This window comes from Solanum pennellii, chromosome 12 (assembly GCF_001406875.1).
Source record: "Solanum pennellii chromosome 12, SPENNV200".
NCBI classification, from domain to species: domain Eukaryota; kingdom Viridiplantae; phylum Streptophyta; class Magnoliopsida; order Solanales; family Solanaceae; genus Solanum; species Solanum pennellii.
In genome coordinates this window covers 2,325,526-2,336,927 of record NC_028648.1, presented here as the reverse complement: position 1 = coordinate 2,336,927, position 11,402 = coordinate 2,325,526, and the positions used below count along the sequence as shown (strand labels likewise).

Here is an 11,402-nt window from a genome sequence, read left to right as displayed (position 1 = left end):
CACCCCCACCCCCCACATTTCAACCACCATATTTTCTATGGGGATCTTTTTGGAGATTGAGATTTATACAAGATTTGAAAAAGATGACAAAAGCTTAATAGTTGTCACCAACCATTTAATTTTTAAACTATAGTATATTTTTGTAAAAAGGTGATCTTTGATCTTGCTTACTCTATACAATCAAATCATTAGTTATTTTGGAGGACTTTTATCCATTTTTTTTTATCAAGGGCCCCAATTTTTCTTTCTATTTATACAAGGGGTTTATTTGACATAAAATTTCATTCAAATAGTTATCATTTTCTTGCTTTTATGCAATATTAACATATTTTCTTGAAAATATAATATCAAAAATAATAAATAATGGCTATTGTTGAGCTATCAAAAGTTGCAAATTCAGATACTCATGGTGAAGATTCACCATATTTTGCAGGATGGAAAGCTTATGATGAAGATCCTTTTGATGAAGTTCACAATCCATGTGGAGTAATTCAAATGGGATTGGCTGAAAATCAAGTAAGTGTAAATCGCTTTTCTCGTAACGTTTAAATTTTTAGATGAAACAATCTTGCAATTTAACATAATAATATTAGAGTCATTAGGTTGAAGTCTTGCGTACGAATCTCGCTGTTATTCATCGTCTCTTCTGACATTCGAGCCGATCACTTTTTTTCTCGCCTCGAAAATTCAGGCTCGTACGTTAAAGAGCGTATTTAAAGATATAATAAATTAAATTAATATTGTTCTACCCTTCGTAAGATAGGAGCACATCCCTAAATCTGACTATTACTATAAAAGCGTACTATCATGTCTAACGTACAAAAAAAAAACTTATAGATAAAATGATAACATAATACTGTCTAGACTTTCTAAAAATGTTATCATACTCACGTTAAATCCTTCTAAAAAATAGTATTATTCTGAATTCAAAAAGTAATTCACAATATTTTTCAAGAATACGAACATCATAATTAAGCTAATTTATATTCTCATTTATTTTTTTTGTATAGGTATCCTTTGATATGGTGGAAGACTACTTGGAAAAACATTCAAAAACAATTAATTGTGGAAGTGGAATTTCTAATTTCAGAGAAAATGCATTATTTCAAGATTATCATGGATTATATTCATTTAGAAAATCAATGGCAAAATTTATGGAAAAAATAAGAGGTGGAAGAGCAAAATTTAATCCAGATAGAGTTGTTATTACAGCTGGTGCAACAGCTGCTAATGAATTATTAACTTTTATTTTGGCTGATCCTGGTGATGCTTTGCTTGTTCCAACTCCTTACTATCCAGGGTAAGTAATATATTTATAGTAATTAAATTATTTTTATCCAATTAATAAAATAGTATATATTTTTTATAGGGAAAATAGTGAAAGATACCTTTTTACTATTTAAAAATAATCTTGGTTTAATATATGTTATACTTTATAGTCAGGTATATATTCTGATCGTTTCGTAAGAGTAATGATTTTTCGCGTATTTATAATCCTAAATACAAGTAGGAATATATAAATTTTCTTCGTTGAAAAATTACATGTTGAATATAGCAAGTGTTGGAGTCTCTTACTTTTTATTCTGAACTTTCTTAGTGAAAATCATGACTTTAACACTGTATGAATGACATGGAAATATAACGAAAGATAAAATTTAGATATTTCGTATTAGTAGAGATAAAGTAAATTTGAAAACTTTCGTTATTTTTATTCACTCAAAATTATTATGTTTTTTATTAATAACTTATGATTCTATTTTTATTTTTATTTTACAGATTTGATAGAGATTTAAGGTGGAGAACAGGTGTAAAAATAATTCCAATTCATTGTAACAGTTCAAATAATTTCCAAGTTACACCACAAGCCTTAGAATCAGCTTATGAAGAAGCAAAATTCAACAAAATTAAAGTTAGAGGAATACTTATAACAAATCCTTCAAACCCTTTAGGTGCAACAATCCAAAGATCAAATCTTGAAGATATTCTTGATTTCGTTGTACGTAAAAATATCCATCTTATCTCTGATGAAATCTACTCTGGGTCAGCATTTTGCTCCTCGAAATTCGTGAGCATAGCTGAGGTTCTGAAATCTAGAAATGACGTGGACTCGGAGAGAGTCCACATCGTTTATAGCCTTTCGAAAGACTTAGGTCTCCCTGGATTTCGAGTTGGTACAATTTACTCGTACAATGACAATGTTGTAACAACAGCTAGGAGGATGTCAAGTTTTACGTTGATTTCATCTCAAACACAACAGTTGTTGGCATCCATGTTGTCTAATGAGGAGTTTACAACGAATTATATTAAGACGAATCGCGATAGATTGAGGAAGAGATATGAAAAAATTATTGATGGATTAAAGAGTAGTGGAATTGAGTGTTTAAAAGGGAATGCAGGGTTATTTTGTTGGATGAATTTGAGTCAATTATTGGAGAAGTCAACAAAAGAATGTGAATTGAAACTTTGGAATTCAATTTTATGTGAAGTAAAATTGAATATTTCACCAGGATCATCATGTCATTGTTCAGAGCCAGGATGGTTTAGAGTTTGTTTTGCTAATATGAGTGAACAAACATTAGAAATTGCACTCAAAAGATTACATAAGTTCATGCAAAAAAGAACACAAAAAATGGCTTAACTTTCTTCTTTAGACCACAAAGGGTTATGTGGTGTAAATCCGGATAAATCAGGCTCTAATACAGGTATCGAACATCAGATGGATCGAGCTCTGATATAGATATTGAACATTGGATGTATCGGGCCCTAATACAGGTATCAAACATCGGATGGATCGGATCGAATGAATCGGGCTCTAATACAGATATAGAATATCGGATGGTATACTCAAAAAAGAAAACTTTCTTCTTTAGTTCTTTTTGATTTGAGGGGGAAAAATCCAATTTTGATTGATGTTGGATTAATTCTCTAATTGATGTTAATTCAAAGGATTTGGATTTTTGTCCTCATATAATTGTATATGATATTGTCTTTACTATCTTTAAAAAGATGAAGATATGATTCTATATGTTAGGCAATTATTATTGATCTTTTAAATTTTTATGTTATTCCTAATAATATGATTTTAGTTATACGAGCATCATGACATGCATGTTTAAAATTATATCAGTGTTATTTAACAACTATCTCGTATTATATATATATATATATATATATATATATAAATTGACATAATATATAAATATGTCTTTTAATTTAGTTTCAGTTGTCATCTACGTCCTTCAATTCTGAATGAGCACAAAAATAAATATTTAAACTTGTATAAAATTGAATAGATAGATACATTCATCCTGTACGACAAATTTGTGTCTCATTTTTTGCTTTTCAAATATCAAATTATGTTAACTTTAATTGGTATTTTTAAAATTTATTTTCTCATTAAATTAACAAGACAATCGATTCCATAAAAGATGAGACTAACAATCAACTGAAATTTAATCTTTGTGAGATCATCAATATTATACTGAAAGCATCTTTATTAGAATATATCAAATCAGTATATCTATATTGTCTATCGCTATTATTCTTCTGATGTAATAAAGTATTTTAAATTAATATAAAATATAAATACTAAAAGTAATTTCTTTTTTTCCTTTACTTGTTGATGAAAAACCATGTTCCATATATATATTCATTTGAAAATTCTTTCAATCAAATTTATAATTTATACACAAATTATAGGGGGAAAAAAGTCAAATTTGAACCCAAAAACTCCAATTTGTTTGGATTTTTTCTTGAATTTGCGTCATTGCCGTGTTGTTCTACCAAACACTCTAAACTTGGCATGAAAATGAAGTTTAATCCTCAAAACATGGTATTTGTCAAATTTATTTGTTACTATTTTCGTTAGAAAAATTATTTTTTCGAAACTTGTTTTCCTACTTAAATATTTTTCAAAATATCTCAACCAATTAAATATGAAAAAAATGAAAATATTTCATCCGTTACAAATACACCTTATGATATTATGTGTCTTTCTCTTGTATTACTACTTTGTCTTTTCACGTGAAATTGACGAGTTTCGAAAAATGCACACACGTATTTGACACCACAAATAAATACAAAATCCAATCCTTTTGTCTTAATCTTTTATCTGAGTTTGTAATTTGAATTCACGCCACATAGATTTCCTTTGAGAAAAACACTCCTCATCGGGATTTTTTCATAGGCAGATCAACACGAATTTCAAACCCTAACGGGGATAATAAAGAGTTTAGACTTCAAATCACTCTCGACTCTTTTGCAAAAACTATTTTCATTTGTTACTTTTCTGGTTTCCATCTGGTGTCCTACGATCATTCCGAATTCGCACCACGTAGGACCTCGAGGAAGCGATCCCTACTAAAAAAAATTTATACTCAAGACTCGAATCCAAAATCTCTAATTTAAAAAAAAACAACGTTATCCGTTACATCATTTTTATTTTTCAATATGACACCAAAAACCTCTTTATCAACAATTTTTTTTCCTCATGACTTTGTAGTCAAATTACCACCAATTTCTCATAGTGATAGTGAAGTCAAATAAATCCTCTAATATAAAGTCTTCAAAAAATTTCAAACCAATCAGAATCGTACAAATCAGTACCTCATGTGCCTTGTGAGTTGCAAAATCATAGTATAAATTGATTAATTTCTAAAATAATATAATAATAATACAAAAAAAATTCCAATCATCCATAGACTAAACTGAAATCTTCATCTGCCAACCAACCTGCTGCACTAATTAAAGAAGTACTACTATTATTTCTCCGCTCATTTTTATTTATTCAGTATTAACTTAATACATTTGATCTTAAAAAGCGATTATAAAATGATAATATTATTATATCATCCTCGAGGGCAAAATAAATTCAATACTTTGATTAAGGACTAGGTGATATATTTTGTTAAATTTTTTCTCAATTGAGCAAGTAAAAATGAACATATTTTAAAAATACGTTGTACAAGTAAAAGTGGACGAAAAACACTAGCTCATTCTTCTCATCTTAACTTCGGTGGATATTGTTCTCTGGTACTTATTGTTGATGGAAAGTGACAAGTTTTTCGTGAAATTAGTTAATGTGCGCGAAAGCTGACCCGAACACTATTATTATATGTAAAAAAAGTGGACGAAGAAAGTACAACATCAACTGTTTACACTTTACATGGAATTTATTTTGCAAAAACAATTGTTACCCTCAATCAGAAAGAGAGCCTTGACATAACAGATAGAGTTGTTGTCTTATAATGATCAAGAAATCATCGATTTAACAAGTTATGAAAATAATTATTCGTAAAATTACCTGATATAAGATTGTAACGAAAGCTTTATTGCACCGATTTATAGTTGCTACATCAATCTGAAAACAGCTAAGTGTACATCAAGAAAAAGTTATTGCATGCGTAGAATAATATGATGGTCCAAAATTTTCTTGGTACCAATAACACAGCATTAAATAGTGGTACCAAAAGCTATTATAGTTGTACTATAAGACTCAATTTTTGGACTTTTGGAACAAACACAGCTATAAATATTTCTACAAAAAGCAATATATCTACTTTTCAATTTATTTAGTAGACAATTATTTTCATACTTTTTATAAAAATAGGAAAAGAGCTTGCTTCACCAAATTTCTAATTTTGATAACCAAAGTAATTATATTGTTTTCATACTTTTTATAAAAATAGCAAAAGAGCTTGTTTTCATACTTTTTTATAATTTAATATAGAATTTTTTGGATACATATATCTTTTGTTTAGTAGACAATTGTTTTCATATGAGAGGAAAATGATGTATTCAAGAAGAGAATTTTCAATTTTTTTAAATGGTCGAGAACTTTAGAGATTGTGATAAAATAAAGTGTGTATTTAGATAATTTTTCCTTCAAACCTAGTCAATAAAACTCTGCATGACAATACGAGTTGTGAAATTATGATTCAAAATTAGGAAATAAAATTAAATTGTTATGAAGTATTGACTTTTTTCTTGACTGTGAACTGAAATTTCTTAATTGTATTTTTCTTTTTGATGAACACAAAAATCTATCGCAAGTTGTGAAAGTTATCAGAATTTCTTCAATTCTTATACAATCTTCCAAGATGAGCATATCATAGTTCATAAATAAGGCATCTGAATATCTTAAAATTCGTAATGTGAATCAGATATCTCCATGTTTCTTTTATAAATAAATAGTTGCCGTTCCAAACTTTCATATACATGTAACTTTATTACGATCTACTAGTCAATAATAGTAATAGCTAGTTATTCTTTAATATAATTTTTTCACACGATATTAACAATCTCATCGTGCCTAGCATGCAACTTCTTTTTTTTTTTTTTACAAAATTTAAAATAACGTTTTATTTTCAAAATATAAACTTAGAGTCACAATTCATTTAAAGAAAAAATGGATCCATGATTTGAAATTCTAAAATTATTTTTTTCTGTGTCTATGGAGAATTTTATATTTAAAAGCACGTGCAAAGCTGATTTGAAATTATGAATTCATATCGCATATCTATACACAAATTTATTACGAAAATTGAAATCTTATAAGATAAAACATCAAATCACAATCTAACATTTTATAAGTTATTATAAACGTCGGACAGCCCTCCATGTTGGGCCCTCTCTAATATTTGGGTTATCATTGAAATGTTTCTCATGACTCGGCCCATTAAATGTTATGTGTTGTAAATGGGCTAAGATATTAATTAAAAAGCCCATTACCAAAATTCAAATATTATATAAGATAGAAAAATTACGAAATAACCTTTTAATCGTCTTTTTCGAGTTATATCAATTCACATAAATATGAACTATTAGCGGATTTCTAATTAATTCAAGTTACTTGACATATGATATAAAGTGCATTGAATTGTAAATCTAGTACTAGACCAAGTATAACCAACTATGATTAAAAAAAAAAATAGTTTCTAACTTAATTCAATTATTTAACAATCAACTCAAAATTGTAAAAAAAAAGAATAATAAATCTATTCTGAAGGTTATTATCGGAAAAAACTTATTCGCATCGGGTGTATACATTAATGATCAAACTAATGCAATTTTCATTATTATGTAATTTAATGAAATAAAACACATGTTAATAAGTAAAATAAAGTATAAATTTAAACACACGGTATGCATATATTAGATGAATTTTATCGTAGTCGAAAGTTTGGTAATAAACCTAAACTAAGGGTATCACAAATGAATTTTGTGTTTTTTGTTGGCGCAAACTGTAATAATTGAAACTTTAGTGGTAAGGTAGAAATTCTGCCGTTCATAATTTTTCTCAAAAGTCTCCATCAGAATATTTCATCTGCGGTTATCGGCGATTGAAGCGAAAATCGTAGATTTCATCCGCTGAACAAAAGGTAAAATTTTGAGCTTCATCTTCATGCTACTGTGTTGTTTGATTCGTTTTATTTTTATTTTTTCCCCTGTTTTTTGCTTCAATTTCAGTGTAGTAGTTTTGTTGTTATGAAATTAAATTGACTTGAATGGAGTATTAATGGATATATAGAAGATTTGGATAGTCGATTCAGCTAGTTTGAGATTGAGGTGTGTAGTTGATTGATTGATAGATTTCAACTTTTTTGCTGATTAATTTCTGTCAGATCTCGTTGACTATAGGTGTAAATAGGATGTAAAGTACGTGGCCTAGTGGTTAATGAAGTGAGTTGAAAATGATGAGATATCAGGATTCAATCCTGGAACTGACGAAAAAAGTGATTTGCCTTGGTGGACGGAGTTACCTCATATAGTCGGGTGGGAGCCTGGGAGGTGACATGTACAATAACAACAACAAAACCATTGTAGTCCCAATAGCTAGGTACGGGGAGGGTAGAGTGTATGCAAATGTTAGGTTTTCTCCGAAAGGTGCTCAATTCGAGTAAGTAGCATTAGACCAGCTAAAAGAAAAAGGAGGTGACAGATATTCCGTAGAATTAGTTGAAGTGCATGCAAGATGAACTGAGGCTTGAACATCATGGTTATTTAAAAAGGGTGTAAATAAGCACAAGATGTATACTTAGGCATGTTTATAAGAGATTGAATTTGTGGTAGTTTTATGTTTTTGTGTTTTCGGGTGGGAGATGATTAGGGTTTTGGTTGATTGGTTTGACTCAGCTACGACTGATGATGTTTGATTGTTGATTTTAGCTTTGATCTGTGAGATGGAATCTGAACTAGCTAGGTAAGTGTCAGCTTCCATTTTGCAGGGTTTTGAGAGAACTTTTTTTTTGTCAATGAGAACACGAAAAAAACTGTTGTTGACTCAGGCATGTGTATAAGAGATTGAATTTGTGGTAGGCTTATATTTGTGCTTTTGATGGGCGATGATAAGGGTTTTGGTTTGGCTCGGGTATGACTGTTGATGTTTAGCTTGATATTTGAGATGGATCCGAAATTAGCTAGGAGAAAAACATTAGCTTGCGTTGAGAGAAATTACTTGTAGTTTGTCTGTCGATGAAACAACGAAAAGATACCGTTGTTTCATCTTGTGTGCATTAAGATACAAATGATTATATGCTGTTAAATGAGATGAAAATTTTGGATTTGCCTGTTTTTCGTAGCGTCCACGCTGTTGCCTTATTCATTTGGGAAAATATGTTCATTGAGGTTTCGAAGTGGGCCCGAGATAGAGTAAAATAGATATAGATGATTTCAAATGGATGGGATTGAGGCTTAGTTGATTGATTATTTGATGGAAGTTTTGGAGTTGAGACTTGATTCTGTTCTTATTTTTGGAACATTTAGAATAAACCACAGAAATAAAGGTGTGATTTATTCAGAGTCATTGTAGGTATATGCGTAAGCAAGTTTGATACTACTGATCGAAAGCCTCATTCACTCTAGCTAACCTTTTGCTGTATTTTTCCGAGGGAAGTTGTATGCGATATTTTGAACCTTTTGCATGCTAGATCATTGGTCGTTACCTATTTTAGTAAGTCGGTGAAATAAAATGGTTTTGGATTTGATTTGATTTGATGTTGTTCTTTAAGTTAAAAGAAGTTGCAACATGAGAGGTGTATGTTCTGCTCTTCTTCCCCCCTCTTTTTCTTTTTGGTTGGATTAATATAAGAATTCGGTGGCATCTTCTATATAATTGGGCATCTCAGCGTATCTGCCACTAAGCTAGGGAGGGTGTATCTTGGTCTGTTAGCTTGTTGGTGTTGATTTTATATCCTTAATTGTTGGGTCCAGGACTTGGGATCGATGGCTTCCAAGATTCAGCAACTGCAATCTAAGGCTTGTCAAGCTTCACAGTTTCTCTCTAAGCATGGTACTACCTACTACAAACAGATGCTGGAGCAGAACAAACAGTATATTGTAGAGCCACCCACTGTTGAAAAATGCAATGAATTGTCCAAGCAGTTGCTCTACACTCGCCTTGCTAGGTTATACTCTCTTCAGCCTAATTGCTTGATATCTGTTGCTAAGCTTTTAGGATCAGTCATTGTTATAAATGAGTTCTGCAAATCACTACCTGCTTTGACTTTCTTTTAATATGCATGTGAAACTGTGTATTAGTAATTTTGGTTCCTTTAGGTACACCAAATTGATCTGATTTCACTGATGCAGTGTAGATGCTGGACTGCATCGTATAGTTCTTTAATTAGTCATGATAATGTGTGTGGTGTCTTTGTCAGTCAAACCAAGTAAAATTGTATAGCCATAATTATACACTCATGTCAAAAATGCCTTCCCTGTCTGAAATTTTATGATCATTCTCTTCCATTGAGCCAAGTGGGGTGGTATGCATCTTGACATTTGAAATATTTATGAGTAGCTAATTGGCAATCATGAGTGGCATTTGTTCTTTGATCATTTGAACCTTTTTTTACTCCTTCCAGCATCCCCGGCCGTTGTGAGTCATTTTGGAAGGAAGTCGACTCTGTCAAGCACATGTGGAGGAATAGAAAAGAATTGAAGGTTGAAGATGCAGGCATTGCTGCTTTGTTTGGCTTGGAGTGCTTTGCATGGTATTGTGCTGGTGAGATAGTAGGAAGAGGATTTACATTCACTGGTTACTACGTCTAAGATAACAGTTTCTGAAAATTCGGTTGGGCAAATTGAACAAACCGTAAGGTCTCTCTTTTCTATTAGGATGAGTCGAGTAACAGGGAATTCATACAACATTTTCTTTCCCAAGAGAGTTTTCGGATCTGAGAAATCCATTTTTAAATTTGATGCAATAATTTGCTCGTCTTCGCTCATTTCATTCACACTTCAGTGGAGAGGCTTAGACTGAACTTTGTAAAAGGTAACTTCATCTTTTGAGTGATAGTGCTTCTTATGACAATATCTGTCTTTGATTGTGTTCCTTTTGTTGATGATCCACCATACCTTATGTTGCTCCGACTCTTCAAAAATACATCTTCATGTGTGTGATCGATCCTCCAAAAGCTATGCATTTTTGGAGGATCCGGGCAAGACAAGTGGTGTTCCCTTCTCTTTGCCTTTGTTGGGCTGCCTACGTTACATTATCTTTGGATACGGCCCTGCTTGAGAATCTGGGATCATGCAGAATGTTTTCTGCACCAGGCCGCCCATTTTTACTGCCCCGATACCCTCCCCTTCCACAACAACCAAAACCCGATTATTAATCCTTAAAGCTAGTTCATGAGGTGAGGTACTGTCTTAGATCACACGAGGAGACGTCTCTTGCCCTCGATCAACGTGTGGCAGTTGAACACATTTCCACTCTCCACCGCGACACTACTCGACCTTTCATTCATGACACAAACACATTCAATCTCCACTTTTCTCATTCAACTCTCTAAACCTTTTGTTAAGAGTTCTTTTGGTAGATAGACTGCAAAATACAGTGGAAATCAATCTCATTCGAATTGCTCACCATCTTGTTCAAATTAAACTGTTATTGTCATTATTGTTGTTGTTTTTCAATCACGATTATAAAGATGTGATTATTACTAACACTTATATTGTTGGCTCATGGTAAACACCAAGAAAATGTAACAAGTGGAAATGAAACAAAGACATTAACCTAATTTATCCTATTAAAATGTTAAGTGCACCTGACTTAAATGAGACATTATTCGAGATTTGGTTGAAATACATCCCTAAGTAGGATGCATCAATAACGGTCGTTTTGTAATTGGTTAAAGTTAATGCATACATCAGTTGATGCTTCCAATCACACGGTCGTTTTGTAATTGGTTAAAGTTAATGCATATATCAGTTGATGCTTCCAATCACACGGTCGTTTTGTAATTGGTTAAAGTTAATGCATATATCAGTTGATGCTTCCAATCACACGGTCGTTTTGTAATTGGTTAAAGTTAATGCATATATCAGTTGATGCTTCCAATCACACGGTCGTTTTGTAATTGGTTAAAGTTAATGCATATATCAGTTGATGCTTCCAATCACAC

General features: G+C 31.4%; 2 protein-coding genes across 2 annotated transcripts; both read left to right on the top strand.

The window, feature by feature from the left end:
- Positions 1–363: 363 nt before the first annotated feature.
- LOC107007246 (1-aminocyclopropane-1-carboxylate synthase 7) lies at positions 364–3,025 on the top strand. The gene is made up of 3 exons (XM_015205778.2): positions 364–516; positions 1,011–1,300; positions 1,777–3,025. The coding sequence occupies exons 1-3, from the start codon at positions 364–366 to the stop codon at positions 2,636–2,638; spliced, it is 1,305 nt and encodes a 434-aa protein (XP_015061264.1). The 3' UTR covers positions 2,639–3,025.
- Positions 3,026–7,241: 4,216 nt separating this feature from the next.
- Positions 7,242–10,327, top strand: LOC107005172. The gene is made up of 3 exons (XM_015203695.2): positions 7,242–7,379; positions 9,211–9,404; positions 9,861–10,327. The coding sequence occupies exons 2-3, from the start codon at positions 9,223–9,225 to the stop codon at positions 10,045–10,047; spliced, it is 369 nt and encodes a 122-aa protein (XP_015059181.1). The 5' UTR covers positions 7,242–7,379; positions 9,211–9,222; the 3' UTR covers positions 10,048–10,327.
- The last annotated feature ends 1,075 nt before the right edge of the window (positions 10,328–11,402 follow it).

Coding starts and splice junctions, on each gene's coding strand:
- LOC107007246 (XM_015205778.2), top strand. CDS start 364: ATGGCTATTGTTGAGCTATCAAAAGTTGCAAATTCAGATACTCATGGT. Junction 517..1,010: donor TGGGATTGGCTGAAAATCAA/GTAAGTGTAAAT, acceptor TTTTTTGTATAG/GTATCCTTTGATATGGTGGA. Junction 1,301..1,776: donor CCAACTCCTTACTATCCAGG/GTAAGTAATATA, acceptor TTTATTTTACAG/ATTTGATAGAGATTTAAGGT.
- LOC107005172 (XM_015203695.2), top strand. CDS start 9,223: ATGGCTTCCAAGATTCAGCAACTGCAATCTAAGGCTTGTCAAGCTTCA. Junction 9,405..9,860: donor CTCTACACTCGCCTTGCTAG/GTTATACTCTCT, acceptor TACTCCTTCCAG/CATCCCCGGCCGTTGTGAGT.